The 18,031-nt window shown below is 27.7% G+C and overlaps 1 protein-coding gene across 3 annotated transcripts in view; it reads right to left on the bottom strand.

The window, feature by feature from the left end:
• SA1 (stromal antigen) overlaps positions 1 to 18,031 on the bottom strand; it is a 138,626-nt gene that overhangs the window by 46,705 nt on the left and 73,890 nt on the right. For 2 of the 3 annotated variants that reach the window (XM_075361127.1, XM_075361129.1), the window contains exon 21: positions 16,958 to 17,018. In XM_075361127.1, coding sequence (XP_075217242.1) covers positions 16,958 to 17,018 — 61 coding nt within the window. Of the gene's footprint in view, positions 1 to 9,655; positions 11,041 to 16,957; positions 17,019 to 18,031 lie in introns of those variants that run through there. The other variant, XM_075361128.1, reaches the window with a different exon arrangement.

The raw sequence follows: 18,031 nt of genomic DNA, 5'->3' as shown, positions 1-18,031 counted from the left end.
GCAAAACTGCTGGACCATCCTCAGTAGTCATGGGGAAAAAAAAGTTATTTTAAACAATTGAAGAAAGCATACTTCTGTATGTTATTCTATTTTTATGTGTAGTAAACAATGTACAATTTTCTAAATTGAATGAAGTTCTGGTAAGGTATAAAACTAACAATTCAACAAAAACTACAAAACAATAAGGTACACAGTGAAGTAGTGAATTCAACTTCGCATCTAAATATAGTTGTTTAGCTTTCTCATTGAATTTTTACACAATGATTGTTTTAAAAGCAAAATCTTTTTATATTTCAACAAAACATTTTTTAACCACTATCATGAATTTTATGAAATATATTTTTTATAGTTCACATGGAGAAATGACATAAATTATGAACTAAATGACCTAAAAAATTTATTTAAAATGACTAGAATGTTTAAAGTTAAAAGTTTTGTTATAAGATTTTTAATGGTTACTTTCTTAGTAGAAGTTGTCCTCCTTTCCAATGTAAGTAAATTAGTTGATTGTAAGAATGAAGCAATCTACACATCTGAAGTTTTATAAAAATATTTTCTCCCAAACAGTAAATATAATATATTCTTCTGATGAAACAAAGTCAAAGATTAAAAGGAGAATACAGTACACTTTTTTCTGAAAATTTAATAAAAACTTGATATGCCATTCAACATGACAAAAATGAGAAGGACAGAGGAACAGAGGCAGACAATCATTCTAAAGTGTGACTATATTTAAAGGCTATTTATTATTAACTGAAGGAACATAATCCAAAATAAGAACAAAAACCTTAACCATCTTTTTTATTAGATTTTCCAAAAATAATTTTTAACAATAAAGTTTTTACTTTGTTATATTTGGTTTAGCAAGACCATATCTTTCTAGATATGCAAAGATATGAGCTTTAGCATAAAATATATTAATGGTTGTAATTTTTATTAAATGATCTTTTTGGTGGTAAATATGTAATTTGAAAAAGAAATTGTGAAACTGTACAAGTATAATCACTATATGCTTTAACATGTTGCATTCTTGCCATTTCTAAAGATTCACCATTTTTGAAATTTAATGTTATGGAAAAACTGGACTTCAGTCATTATTTTTCAAGATAACAGCTAAAATACTGTAGACACATCATCTCATCTCATCTCAATGGCTTTTGAAAACTTTCTACATTTCAAAACATATATACAGTAAAACCTGAGTTAATGGAATTTCGCGAGACCGAAAATATTTTTTTGTAGCGAACAGGATTCCAATGAATACAGGGATGAACTAGCGGACTATAAAATTAAAAAGAAAAAATATGGTAGTGTACTTACCAGAACCCCATTTCATTTTCAGCAGTGGATTGTACAGTAGTTTGTTGGCGAATTTGTAAGCACAAAATTTCTATCTTATGTTAGCACATACTGAAGAGTACACTGGATTGTAGAACAATTTTCATATTTTAATTTAAGGAAATCTTAAATTTAGGAACTGATAATTTTGAATAACAACTTTAGTATCTTAAACTAATACACTTTGATAAGTAAACATAATTTAAATTAACCTAAATGTACTTTATTACTGTTCATTATGTAATTTATAGTTTTTATTATAGGAAAAAAAATTGGGTTTTTTTTTCTGTACTGTTCTGAACTTTAATTTTATCTGTTTTTCAGAAAATGTCAACATTTCTTTATTTTACTAAATTGCTATAAACAAGCAACTAAACACATGCATCTAAAATCTTGCAGCATAAATAAAACATCATACAAGACAAATATCATAATCATTTAGTCATACTTGTGCCATCTATGTGTCAGAAAACTTTCCAAATGACTATCACAAATCAAAGTTAGGCTACTGAAAATTTGAAACGCAAAAAAAAATCAATCACAATTAGAATGAGCAACAATGGAATATTCTGTCCTCTGCAAGTATTAAAAACTTAAATATGATGTCATATGCCATCTTCAACACTTAATGTAAAATAATCAACTGTGTTGCATTTTGTTATTTTTATAATTGTCCTAGATAGATTTTTTAAATTAGGTTTAAGTTCATTTAAATAAACCATCTCTAATCATTTATTATTTCTATATCAACACTAATAAAACAATTTACATGAAATAAAATGCTTTTTTAAAAACATCTTACAAAACACTTATTAGGAAAATTAAACTGTTTTTATTACATTACATTATTATAGTTGAGTATAGTTTACTTGAAGAAAATCTGTAGAATTATAATAATTTTTTTTAGTCCATTTTCCCAGTAATGTAATTTCACTCTTCTGAGATGGAAAAATCATTCATTATAAAGAGAATTTTTATTACACGAGTAGGAATTCTGGCTACCTTTTAGGATAAACTAGAATTGCATTACACAGCTTCAAGGTAAGTCATTTAATTGGATTGGATAAGTCCAAGGTTTGTATTCAAGATTGCATGAAGTAATTGTACATAAACAAAATACCTACCCGTTTTGATGAAATCAAACTGAACAAAAATTGACATTGAGAACACATTTGTCATATAAACTATTTTCTGTCATTATCATGAGAAGATTAATGAAGTGATAGATAATGTAAACCTACAAATACATTCATTTTTTCAAATTTCAAAATAAATTCTTGTAGTTTTTTAGATAGCTCTTTTATTTTGGATATGCTTTTCTCTAATTCTAAACATTAAAATAAAAAAAGTAAATTACGAAACCTACCCTACATGAAAATAAATCTGGGTATCATTTGGAAAAATTAGTTCTTTATAAGGTTTCAGCAGGACAAATCTTTTTTTTTATTAAAAACTTACTATACAGCCCAAATAACCACACTTTTTATTTACCGTTTATAAGCATAAACTTGCAAAAATAGTTTTAAAAAGAATTTTTCATTATCAAAATATCACAATTTCCAGTGATTATTCTTAGTATTTATAGTAGTACAATAAGTGGATTTTTTGTTCAGATTTGAATACTAGATTGTGGTAGCGTTGTTCTTTGGAGATTGGGTTTCAATTAACCACACAGCTCAGGTATGGTCGACCTGAGTCTGTACAAGACTACACCTCACTCATGAACAAGGGATGCAGCTGCCTACGAGCCCCAAATCCAGAAAGTTGCTCGGGATATCTAAAGACTGACTTCTGGAATATTCATAAGAAATAGATAAAATAGTATTTCATTTAGTGGCTTTTGAATAGAACATATAATAACCAGGTACTTCACTTGCCAGACAGTGCCATGTGATTTTTTGTTGGTTCCTAGCTGAAAATGCTACTACTAACAGGGTCCCAATTTGATAGCCAAATTGGGAATATTATGATAAACAAGACAGCACAGCTAAACATGTGGGGGATTCTTCCTCACAAAAATAACAATGAAGCAATTCAATTCTTCATCAGAGAATTGAGGGTAATTACTAATTTACAATTTGAATGGAATCTCTAATAAGAATGGGAGGGGGACTACTTTGAAGGAGACTAGGTTGAAAGTCATTTTGGTAAGACTGCGTTTTTCATGGGCTGTGGTTGGAATCTTTTTGAACTGACTTTACATCTCTTTCTTTATAATTTCTTTTTTTAAAGGGATAAATTAATTATACTTTCAAGAATTAAATTTAAAAAAAATTAGTATCAAAACTGAACCTAAATTTTGCAGTCGGTTTTAATACAGCATAATACTACTGTGTAAATTTTTTCTGGGAATCATAACCTACCTGGTGTTCACACTTTTAAAATAAAAAATTACCTTTTTTTCTGTTTCAATGCCTATGTGAAATTTTAATCTTGTGGTGAAATTTGTTAAAGCACAATAATGAAGAAAAATTAGCAGTTATTAATACAAGTCAATATTGTTATTTACAATACACACAATTTAACAGATTATGGTTGAACCACACTACTTTTTAAACTAACCTATTACTCCTCACAACTAAAATTTATGAAGCTTGTTTGATTATGTAGTTGATATTTAGGCTAATATACTTTTTTTTAATTAATTATGTTCGAAGCAAATTTCATAGTAAAAGAGCTTTGAAAATATAACAGAACATTAAAGAACATGACTCTGCTTCCTAGCAAATTGAGAAGATTTTGTATCTTTTATACTGAAAAAACACACACACACACAAGGTTTGATAAAAAAAAATACACAGAATTTTAATTTTTCTCAAAAAAATAATTATTTACTCATCAATATTCATTCTGTCAACTTCAAAGTACAGTATGGCCGGGAATGACAGTTTGTCATTTGTTTGGTCCTTATTTTTTTTACGGGCCATGAATGCGCAAACTTATTTAGAGATGTTGGAGACATGATTAATACCACAGCTTCAAGGGAAGGATCTCTGGAACAAGTACGGTTGCAGCAGGATGGAGCACCTGCACATTTTGCTCTATCAGTCTGCGCATTTCTGAATGAAAAATTTCCAGGACATTGGATTGGCTGCAGTACTCCAACATCACCAGCTCCATTATCAAGGCCACCATGAAGTGCTGATCCTCACCACACCAGACAATTCATTATAGGGAATTACCAAAGCACATGTATCTGCACGTTGCTACACCACAAATGAAGAACTGTGTGATGCTTTGAGGAACGCCTTCCATAAGGTAACACCAGAAATGCTCTGTCACATGTCACAGAGGATGTAGTGACATATAGAATTGTGCATGCACCATGAGAGCTAACACACAGACCCACTGGACCATTAAAATTAATACTGTGATCAAGTGAGTAAATAAAATAATTCATTATTACATCGCATGTTTCATTTATAACTCATTACAAATTTTTAGTTCTAACTTTAAAAGGTATTTTTAGTTCCCGGCCACCCTGTACTCAGCTATGCTTGTATTTCAGATATAATACATTGGTACCAGTGCTTTTTCCAATCTTCAGCAATCAGCACCTCTGGAACAAAATTTTCATTATGGCATTTGGCTCCTTCAGTGATTCTGTTTATCTCTTCAATGTTGGCAAAACATTGTCCTTTCAAGGTTCTTTTCAGCTTGGGGAACAGGAAGAGGTCATAAGGGACCATGTCCAGCAAATACGGAAGTTGAGGCATCATAATGGTGTATTTTGACCAAAAAATCATGAAAATGTAGTGAAGTGTGAGTAATTGCCATGAACTGTTTCAACACAAATCCAGGTGTTTTCTTTGATTGCTTCATATAAACAACAGAAAGCTTCCATATAGTACTCCTTATTAATCGTACAACCTGGTGACAAAAACACATGCTACATTAAGCCGTTGAAATCTAAGAACATAGTGATCAGAAACTTCACATTTGATCGAACTTGACAAGCTTTTTTCAGTCTTGGCTCTTCAGGAAGCTTCCATTGGGACAACTGGGCCTTAGTTTCGACATCATACCCATACATCCATGTTTCATCACCAGTTATGACTTGTTTGAGTAGCACTGGATCGTCATTCACTTCATTCAGCAACTTCTGAGCAATGTCCATTCGGCACTGCTTTTGGTCAAAATTCAACAATTTTGGAAAAAGTTTGCCGCCACACATTTCATATCCAAAACATCTGGAAAAATTTCTTGCATGAGCCAAATGATATGTTAACATCAGCAACCTCTGTGATAGTGATTTGGCAATAGTGCATAATCATTTTCTTCAATTTTTCAATGTTGTCTAACAGTTGTTAAACTGGGATGTCCAGGGCACTTGTTATCTTCAATGTCTTCACAATCCTGTTAGAAAAGTTTGTATTTTCAAATGCTTGTTTTATTCATAGCAGAATTATCGAAAGCAACATTCAACATTTCCAATGTGGTGATGCACTTTATTCCATTCTTAAAGCAAAATTTAATGATAAGAATTTGCATTAAAATTTTTGTTGTGTCCAGAAGTTAAAAATCGTAGAACATATGAAAACATGTGTAGCCTTACAAAAGCCAACAATAAAGTAAGCATCCAATATGGCTAACAATGTAAATATACGTTAGGGATAAGTATTACCAACAAAACAGGAAAAAATTGTGACAATTGTACTTATACAGCATTGAAAATTTAAAAATATTCACATATTTTAACAAACCTCATATACAAGTATATGAGGTATATATAATATACCTCATATTGAGAATACAATATTATAAATAATGCTGATTGCAAAAGTAGTAAAATTAATATGATAAGTAAAAGCAAAATTTTCCAGAATAAAAATAACAATATTTATTGGTAGAACATGATTATTCCTGTTCTATAGTTAAATTAAAACATTTTCTTACTTTACCACACCTACCCATTTTTACTTTCCCATCTAGATAGTGTTATAGCAGAGCTACAGCTCTAGAAAGGAAAGTATTGTAATTGTCCAATTTGGGCATATGCGGTTTCACCGGATCTTGATGTTTTGCTACCTAAGGAACCCAAAAAATTAGATGGAAATTTTCCAGATGTTTGTTTGTATGTACATGTGTGTTCAGTGTTGGTCTCTAAATCAACTTATATCTCCAGAACTACTGGATCAATTTTTATCAAATTTGGTTGGATTACTTCTTTCTTTAATATATGGGAATTGATGCCATTAAATTTTCAACCTAGACGCTCTAGGGGGTAAGACTGTAGAACAACATCAACCTCAGTATCTCAAAGAGTAAAAAATGTAACTTGGTCTGGCTGTCTCAAATTTGATTGGCTGCTGGATTTGGTACCTGGTTCATTAAGCCTAGCGGCTACACCAGTCTGCCAACAATAAAATCAAAATTTGTTCCATGTAAATTGTGAAATTACATTAGTTTGGTTAGTGCTGAACGTCACCACTAGTACCACCACACCCGCACGAATTAAATACAGTATGCGGATGCACTTTAGTTAGAATCGCTGAATTAAATGAAAAAATATAACATTTAAATAAAATTATAAATATTTTAAATTAAACTGTGTGTGTAAGCCGTGCATTGGAAACAACCCACAGTTGTAGGACTTTCTTGGAATTTGGCTTTAGCTGTGTGATGGGAAAGTCCTACAACTGTGTTGTCAGCTTTTTTTTTTTTTTTTAGTTAGATTTTTTTTTTGTAACATGTGTTAATTTATTTAACAGCAAGTTATGTTTGTTATGTGAAATATCTAAGAGAGTTGAATAACAATAGAGTTTGTAAAACCAATGGATATGTAAATAAGTTTTTCATAAGAAGCATTTTTTACATATATAAATAAAAGTTATTTACATAAAACATACCGTATTTATTCAAGTACCCCCCCCCCCCCCCCGAAACCTCGCACCTCAATTTTCCGGAACGAAAATCTAAAAAAAAAAAAATCGAGTATACACCGGTATTTTAAAGTGCAACAGATATGATAAAAAAAATACGTAAACATGAAAATATTCAGAAAGTAAAGCATTTAATTCATTCATTTAAATTACAATATTAATATTACATTAATAATTAATTAACGTAAGTACTAGTTTAGTTCAGAATCAGTAGTAAGCCCCCACACCCTTATTTTTTCTCTCAAATTCCAAGAAAAAAAGTGCAGGGGGTACTCGAATAAATACAGTATTTTAAAATATAGGAGATATTTAAATTATCACAATCAATGATGAGAATAACCCTCATTTATTTATATTTATTTCTTGTTTGACTGAGCTTTGGTATAATTTAATCAATAAATATATATATATATTACAGGAAACATTTTAAAATATGTTTTCTGACACTCAAATGTATGCTAAATTAATAGAGTAAAAACGCTTATTATATCACTTTTGCAAAAATGATAGTATAGGAGACAACACACTCGAATTGCACTGTACAGGTCAACATTGTTAACAATTAAAAACTTACCTATACAATTTTCTGGAAAATCAATGCATAAACTATCTCCTCAGGTAAGAATTCCTTTTACAAGCAACACAATGATTAAAATTACAAACTAAAAAAATCACTGTTGTTCAACTCGTAAAACTAAATGGTCTAATAACTGCAAGTGGTTCCAACTGTTTTAAAAGTATGCACACAATATTATTTATTTCAGAAGAGTAGCCAAACATTGAGCAGTATAAATCTGCATGTTTCAGAATTACCTTTCTGATAAGTAAAATATTTAGTGTTTAATATGGTATTGTGCAAACTTACTGGACTGATTTTTTTTCAAAACCATAAATGAGCATGTTTACAAAACACAAATAAATTGACTGCTCTTCTAGAACCATAATTTTTGTTACATACAAAAAGACAATATCCCATCATCAGATACAGATGCTGAAATCCAAATTCATTTAAAGAAGTGTTTATGATTATCTAATTAGGGATTTGATCTCTACATCTTATGATCACACTTAGCAGATTTTTCTCTAGGGGCTTTTGAAAAAATACCATGTATTATATATAATAAATCATAATCTTCATAGAAAAATTACAAAATTAAACTTAAACTATTACAAAAGCAACATTATGAAAGGAGTCCACTAATACAATTACATTAAAAGGGTAAAGGTTTGTCTATAGGTAAGTGGTGAAAATGTTCAACAATTATAAAATGCTGCTCCAAAAAATGGAAAAATCTTTTTTAGATTAATTTAAATAAAATCTGTAAAATATATCATTTATAATTTACTATCATTGCGGAAAATTTGAGTAATAAAACTTTTAGACCATTCAGTATAATCACAGAATATTTCTCTCAATGTAAATAATTTTATATCTCATGATAGTGCTTTTTGATAATTTTTAAAAGTTTATTTGATCTGATTTATAAATTTCAATTTTCAAAAAATATTGAGACAATACATACTTTTTCATTAAAGTACTTTCATGGATCCCGTATTCTCAGTCATAACTGAAATAATTCCATTACTGCATAATAAAAATACTAAAATAATGATAACTGCAAATTAAATTTACAGAGGTGCTACAGTCTGTTGCAGTTTTTATAATGTCTCCTCTCTCAAACAATGTCTATTGGTTTATCAAATTGAAATTTTATTGTATTTATATAAGTAATATATTTCAAATATATTTAATTTTATATCACCTTTATTAATTTCAAATACTTCTAAATTTGTATTAGTATCAGTAATATAATACTTATCTTTTATTAAACAAACAATATTAGACAAACTTAATTTATTATATTTGTAATAGCTACAATGTTCAAGAAATCTAATTTTAAAGTTTCTAGAGTATCTATTTGTTTTTCCTATATAAATACCATCATAATCATTACATTTAATTTTATAAATTAGACTCAAATTGTTTATTTTATTACTTTTTTGTTTTTTAAATATTTTATTAAGTGGTTATTGGCATTGCATGCTGGTTTAAATATTCTTTATTCTAAGTTTTAGTAATGTTTTCAATGATATTATTAATGTATAAATACTTACTTTATGTATATTTTTCACTCTTTTTTTTGTCTTATTGTTTGTAAGATAGTTATTTCATTGTTGTGTTTTAATAGTTGGTTTTATAAATGTTATTAATTTAAAGTATCATATCTGTTTTCAACCATTACATGTTTTATGATGTTTATTTCATCATTTAACTTTATGATACTGTTTATGTACTGTTAAATATAATTTAACCATATTAAGGAATAATGTGAATATTAAAAAGATTAATTTCAGTAAAGAAGTATATATATATATTTAAAATATGTAAAATTAAATTTATTAAAATAAAGTATTTATTTTAATAAATTTAATAGAGTGCAGAATGTCTGAAAAGTTTTTTTTTAATTTCTAAGATTGAAAGTTTTCAACATATACTTTAGCATTAGCATAATCATATTGACAAGGAAAAATGTAGTAACTAACATGAACTATCTTTTTCATTATGGTGACTGGGAAAAAAGCACATAAAAATTAAAAAAAAAATCCTTTTTAATTATATCCTTAATAGGGTGAAATCATTAAATAAGCTACATTCAATTAAAAACAATATAACTTAATTAAAATGAAATTAAAAACAAATTACACAGTCAAGATTGCACAGCCAGCGGCGTAATGCTGTGCACACAGGCTGACGACTGGCTTACCATGCTATTAACTATACTAAAAATATCTTATTAACTCTGACAATGTACTGCATGTATGTAAGTATACGGAGCTAAACGAGATGTTTTCATAAAAGAATGACTATCTAACTGTTCCACCCGTCCTATCAGTCTATCTATCTCTCTCACATGCAATGTGCACAGCTACACACCGCCCACAATAGTAGGAGTGAGTTGCAGCTTATTACTTAAACCATCTTATTATTACAGGCTTTGTTGAAACTATTCCACAATAATGATCTAACTTTTAAAAACTTTATAAATTGTTAGATAATTTAACAATCCCATAAAAATATATCATATTATAGTAAAATAAATTAGATGATTAGTCCAGTTGTTGTGTTACAATATAAGAGATATTTAAATTATCACAATCAATGATGAGAATAACCCTCATTTATTTATATTTATTTCTTGTTTGACTGAGCTTTGGTATAATTTATATATAATTAAATCATAAACTAATTTAAAATATAGTTTTCATTAGCATCACTAGAAGTAGTGAAATTATTTACAATTACATTTATTATGTATAAAATAAATGATTACATATATATAATTTACATTTATTATATTATTATAATTTAATCTATTATACATATAATATAAATTCATTAATAATTATCAGTTATTACAATCAAATAAATTCAAGAATTTTATTTTACATTTCTGGCAATGTTTTAAAAATAAAAAAAACTTTAGAACTTCATTTAAAATTGGCATAAAAGTCCTATACTGATACATTTCCATTTAAATACATCATTATAGTAGTTACATTACAGTATTTAAATACGACTTTGTTATTTTCTCATAATAACAGTTAGCAACATAATTTTCTCATAAAATGGTTAACAATAAATAAAGTAATCAAATATGTATAAGAATATCATTGTTAATTAAAAAAATAACATAATTTAAAATACAACTTCTCTTACTTAATAAATATGAAACTGTTAACATTAAAATTGTGAAGAATTATCACTGTAATTAGATGATTGCAATTATTAAATACACATAATATATACACAGGAGAGATCCTGGAACAAAGGTCACATTATTAAAAAAAATAACAGGTATAATAAAAACTTTATTCTGAAAATCAAAATAAAAACCAAAATGTCGAAAAAATTAAATGATTTGATCCAAGGGGTGAAATAAAATAAGAAAAATACATCATATGCATGGCAATTTCAATCAGGAAAAGTTTGAATAACCATTCTCTATTGATTTTTTTCCTATTTAATAGTACTGAAAATCTAGGTAAGAATTATCAAATGCTAAAGATAAAACTCATGTAATGGCATTAAAAGATATTCAGTTCTAGCTCTCCATATAAGTTTATTCTAATTCAAATTTATTTGTTTTTACAACTTTTAATGTCTTATGAAAGAATAACTGACACTGGGACATGGCAGGCAAATCGGTTCTGTTACCTGTAGCTATGAATAGAAATCATCTATGAATTACTGTGTTAATTTGTTAATACATTATAAATAATAATTAATCTTTCACTCCAGTTTGATGAACATATTAAAAACATTAATAAAATAAAAAAAGAAGGCGGTGCTACATAATCACTAATTGCAAAATCCTATCTCTCTTCATGTATTGTGTTGCTGTGATAACTACTCGCATGTATTTTATATTTTTATTTAAAATAAAACTATTGTGAAAAAATTATCAATTAGCTACAGCTGAAAAAATAGACAACTGGTCTAAAGTTGTTAACAAAAAAAAGTAAATTTTATTATACCTTTGTATTAAATATGAAGTTACTGTTTTTAATGACAGAAGGTAAAAGAAACACACACACAGACACAGAGAGAGACCTTAGCAGTTTAATTTTCCAGCTAAAAAACTAATTATTTAATTCTTCATTTTCCTTATCCTTCACTAAGTAATCTTTTTTTTTTTAAGTTAATGTAAGTTTTAGGACAAATAAATTTATTTATAAACTAACAAGAAAATGTTTCAATATTTCCAATTTAATAATCTGTTCTTATTTTATTAATCTTTGCAACTTGTAAACAGAGGAACCAATTCTTTAAAGAAACTGTATATTTAATTTGACTCATTTCTCTTCTTTTAATTAAGTTTATAACATACATTCCTTACAAACTGCGTGTTTAATTTTAAATGAAACACCTGTTGGTGTTTTCTTGATTTTTAAATGGGTATACAGCATAATAAAAATTAATATTCAGATTTTAATTCAATTAAGCTCTAAGTTCAGTGAAACTAATTCACTTAATAAAGTGCATATTTTTCTTGACTTTTTCATGTACTCTTTTTTTATGATTTACCACATAAATAGATTAGTCAACTACTAAGCATAAAAATAATAATATTTTGGTATATACAAAAGCCTGTATGGTTTTACTGAATATCATTTAATAAAAAAATTAATGTTATGGAACAATACTGTGTTACTGTACAGTATAGTACACCTCAAGTCAAAATTTCAGTAACTTGAAAAAAATTATTTTCTTTTCAAATTATCAAGGTTTGAGGATACAAACATAAAACATGTAACACTACCGTTCATTAATAAGATTAACTCCTAATGTTTTCCATGTATTACCCACCCACTAAAAAACTTTTTTAACATTCAAATTCTCAAGAAAGTGGCGAGGTTGAACTTAGACTAACAAATGCTCCCACTTACTACAGAAACACGATATAAGTTATTTCACCTTATATCAGCATTTTCAATAATCGCCACAGATTTAATGAAGTTTACCACTTGCAATAAACTCTATACTGCTAGAGTTAGATAAAACCTAAAATTTATCACAACTGATGCTTATAGGATAATTCTAACTTTTATAAAATTTAAACGGTCTTTATAGTTTTATATGAAACTGATTTAATTATTAACCTGTATTTTGTTTAATAATAAAAATAATGATGAAACTTAATAATATATTAAGTATATCAGACAAATAAAATAACACACTATCACTCATCGTAATATCCCCAAAAAAATCCCTGATCACAAAAATATAATTTTGTAGAGGTTCCGCTCAGATTTTAGACACTTCCAAAATAAATCTTTTCCAGACACATCATTTTTAGTTGTAATACCTTCAACTTCCAGTCCAGGCCTGTTTCACAATGCCAATCAATAAATAGGAATAGTCTTTAAGAAAGACTTGCAAGGAGTTAAGGGACAACTGTTTGCTTCAAAGCCTCTATTTTATCTATTAAATGATGATTCTCTGAATCCTGTAAAGGTGACAGTTGTCAGGGTAGTCATCCTACTGCTACAAGGGCAAATGGACAAAATGCACCAAAAGAAGGTTCAATGATGGAACAAAGATATTTTTAAAGAGTTAATAATCTTTTTTTTTAATTTTATTTCTTTACTTGAAAGATGAATGTTTAATATTAAATAAAAGTCTGTTTGTATGAAGCAATAACAATAACTCAACCAGCATAACCAGCCCACGGTTCAAAGACCTATAAATGATGAAAATGTTTTCTTTTAATCATAACAGGGCTTAAAGAATTGAATTCCAACTATTTAGTATTAGTCCCAAAAACTTTACTGTATATGAATTACTTATATTAAATAGAAGTATATTTATAAGAAAATTCATAGAAATTAAGGTTCTGCTCAAAAACAAGATAGTAATATATAAAGATTCTTTCTAGGAAACCTTTACATACATTTACCCATATATATATATATATATATATATGAACTCATTTCCTAACAATAATGTTATTACATGTGACTGAGTTAAGATACATGATTGATAAGAATCAAGGTATGCATTATACTTTTCCCTATGAAAAATGACTTTAAAAAAAAAATAATTTAAGATATTTAAATCACGAACTTCTTACACCACAACAGTTTTATAAATATGCCTGCACAATGCCCCTGTATTTACATCCATACAAATGACAATTTACAAATAAACATTACAGGTGTGTTGCTTTTTAAACAAATTACAAAAAGTCACTAACAAAAATTATATAATTACATGAATAATATGTAGTGCTATGCATATGTTCTGAAATATACAAGAAACAGATAGAAATGATGTCAGAAACCAGTAGCAGTACAGTATGCATTTTAAAATTCAGCAGCAAATAAGTTTTCTGTTTTGCTGGAATGTTTTGATTGAAATTAAAGTAAATAAAATGTAAAAATACAAGTAAGTTACTTTTTGAATATTAATTTAATTGTTTTTGTGACTAATGTTCTTTTGTCATTAATGGACTCAATTAATTGCATTATACAATAATGCAAAATTTACACAATATTTAATGCATTTATACAATAATGTGGAAGTATGATTCACCTAAGAATAAACATGAATTGAATATTTACTGTTGTTGGATAGCACATCCAGAAGCAGCATAATATCAACTAAAAACAGGGAAAAAATAATCCTTAATAAATTGTAATAACTCATTTTATATTATATTTCAGAAGAAAGGTTTTACACAAATAATATGTACAGCACACTGAAATATTTCTAAAGTGTCCACTAAATAAAGCAGAAAATGGTAAAGAAAGAAAACAATTCCCAATCATTTCATAATGTACAAGATTTTTAATACAGCAAATATGTCTTTATTAGACAGGAACTTGTCTAATAAAGAGGAAAGCTTTTTTTTAATGTTTTATCTTTGCAAAGCAAAAACTAAAAAAAAATTTCTCAAACAACAGATGGTATAATAGAGAAATACATCTCTGTGGAAGATATTTCTTTCCCAGCCTTTCTGTACACAAATTTAATATAAATGTTTTACTGCACGGTTTGTCTACATTGATAAATTTTGTTATGATTCACCAAATATGAAAGTCTAAATTATTTAATACTTGAAAAAATTACATTTTCATTTATTTTTTTAATAAGCCCTTAAGAAGATATGTTATGTTCATCAGCATAGAATAGTCAGTTCTTTAGTTTCTTCTTTTTGGACATTTCAGTTTTATGTTTGACCCAGTAATATTCCATTATCTGTGACTATTTTGGTTTTATATTTTCAAAAAAAAATGCAATGAAATAAATACTTTTTACGAGTAAAAGTAATATTAATAGTTTATATTAAATATACAATTTCAATGGAACAGTTTTAAAACATTGCTATAATAAAGCACAAATATGCATGTTAATAAAAAAAATTATACAATAATGATTAAAAAGTTGAATGGAATAACAAAACAGAACAATCCAATAAATAAACTAATTACAATAATGCTGGAATAGGACAAAGTTTTAAAGCAGTTCATGAACAGGCATGCAAAACAGATACCTCCTTCAAGATCAATCATTTAAGCACAAAATTAGAAAGTAGCAATGATCCAGGGAAAAAATTAAGTGAACACATTGAATAACTAGTTAGTCTGAATGCTTAAAAATAATATGCACTACATGGAATCAAGTTTATAGTGAGGTCATTGATATGATTCAATGACAACAGTAAGTGAGGATACGTGAAATATAACACTGAATCGTAATGAGAGAACAAAATGTCGTATCACACTAAACTACAGTTGCTGCCATCTTATAGTTTCATTCCTCTACTCTACTACTGACATTTCACAACACGTTGCTCCACAACATGCTATCATACCATTGGAAGTTATCATACCATTATAATGGAACTGAGAATGCCTGCTATGTCAACATGTCTAAAACGTGTAGTGATTTTTAATAGAAAAAGTGAATGCTAGTGACATTCACTATCATCATTTCTCTGATGTATATAGACATTAATAGCAAATTTGTGTAAGAATTTTTTTAAATTTATTTGTTATTGTTTTAAATTTATATTAAATTTTTTGATTAATATAATTTTACTATGTAATTTCTGATTAATTATACTTTTTTTTTTAATGGACCCCTCTACATTAACAGTATTCGTTAATGTGGAAACATCAAACACAAATTTTATTGGTATTTACTGATTTCCACTTTAAGAAAGTTTTATATAAATAACACATATCCATATAAACGTTTTATACATATTCAGTTTTACTTAACCAAAGAATGTAATTTAATATCCAAAATGGAATAAACAATTATATTTTAGTAGGCCCAAAAAAACCACTCACATGCCAATTAAACAATAACATATAATACAGGAATTCTCCTTATCTCTTATGGGTAAAAAAATTTCCAATCCTTCATAGCTTACAATTGAAAATAGTCAACAACACCCTTGTTCCAGGAAAATAAACAAGTTTTTTAATTAACAAACATTAAATGACTGCAATGATTTTCATCCATCAGCTTAAATAAAAATAATAACAATAATAATAATACATAAATACAATAATTTTCAGAATCCAACTATTAATGAAAATAAATTTACCATAAGTACAATTAAATTAGAAATCTACCAATCAAAAATTACACATATAAACAAATAAAAAAAAAGATTTATGTCCCATTACATTATTAATAATCATAAAAATAAAACAGCAGCACATAAATAAATTAGAGAATTAAAAATCTATTAGAATACATATTCACAAAAGTAAAGCACATTTAAGGTAGAATTTGTATGATAATTTTAAACAATCAATTTATAACTAAAAAAAAATAAATAAATAAAAAAATAAATATAACAAATTTAAATTAAGAATAAAAATGAAAACAGATAAGGAAGATTTAATATCTTAACAATAAATGTTATTAGAAAATAGCGTTATATCACAAAAAAAGATCAAAATAACACACTAAGAGAATAATAAACTTTGTAGTTTAGTAATAAACTGCAAAACAAAACCTTCCACCTGTATATACATAATATCCCTCCACCTCTAAACATATACAAATTACCCAAATACGAATAAAAATAAGCAACCAACCAATTATTAAAAAAACCCCTAAAAACAAAATTAAGAAATGCTAAAAATGTTAAAATAGACAAACTGTGTGTAAAATACACAGAATTATTAAAAATAAAATATTTAATAAGGTTGTTACTTACCCTACATTGAATTCTGGATCAGATCCTGGATCATCTGCTTCATCAACTCCTTCATCATCATCTACAAAAGAAAGAAGATAAACTTAAAAAATCAAATTAAAAACACTAATTACAGTTATAAGCAATCAGTCCTTAATATAAGTTTTTATTTCTGTTTCAACATTACAGGTGTTCCTTATTGTAAACCAATCCTGAATTTATAATTAATCACACAATACTTATGTCTTGTTTGAAGATGGTACCTGTGAGTACCTTACAGAGAAAAGATTCTCTGTTGAAATTCATATGGCATAGTTCAATATGCTGTACATATCAAAACGTGTTCCTCTAAAGAAAAAAGCACCTTCACTCCTGTAATTAGACAGAGTAAACAAATATTGGTCATTTCTACTGGTATACTAATGAATGCTCTATCTCTCGCTCTCTCTCTCTCTCACACACACACATCCATTTATTTGTGAGGTAAAAAATATGCATAGTCACAATAAGAGGTACCAGTTATATTTTATAAGACTATTCCAGAGAACGCACATGTTCTAAAGCTACGGCTAATTACAAATGGTATAACCCTGATGTCCAGGGCATTGTTTATGACTCTCTGTGTCATGATTCACATTCAGCAAGATCTTCCTAAAAATTTTACTTATAATGAATGTAGAAGCATGGAGCAAGTAGGGAAAAAATAAAGTAGGATAATTTCCACCTTAGATTATGGCTACAGCACTAGATTGACCATTAGAATGATGTGTGAGAAATGATTAAGTCCTGTTGTGCTAATCCACCAGGTTGGTCTAGTGGTAAACTCGTTGTCACAAATAATCTGATTTCGAAATCAAGAATTCTAAGGTTCAAATTCTAGTAAAGGCAGTTATTTTTTATGGATTTGAATACTAGATCATGGATACTGGTGTTCTTTGGTGGCTGGGTTACAATTAACCACACATGTCAGGAACAGTCAACCTGAGACTGCACAGGACAACACTTCATTTACATTCATACATATCATCCTCATTCATCCTCTGAAGTAATACCTTACGGTGGTTAAGGAAGCTAAACAGAAAAAGAACATCCTGT

This window comes from Lycorma delicatula, chromosome 3 (genome assembly GCF_047948215.1).
Source record: "Lycorma delicatula isolate Av1 chromosome 3, ASM4794821v1, whole genome shotgun sequence".
Lineage (NCBI taxonomy): Eukaryota > Metazoa > Arthropoda > Insecta > Hemiptera > Fulgoridae > Lycorma > Lycorma delicatula.
The sequence above is the reverse complement of the archived record's forward strand: the minus strand, read 5'-3'. Positions and strand labels throughout refer to the sequence as shown.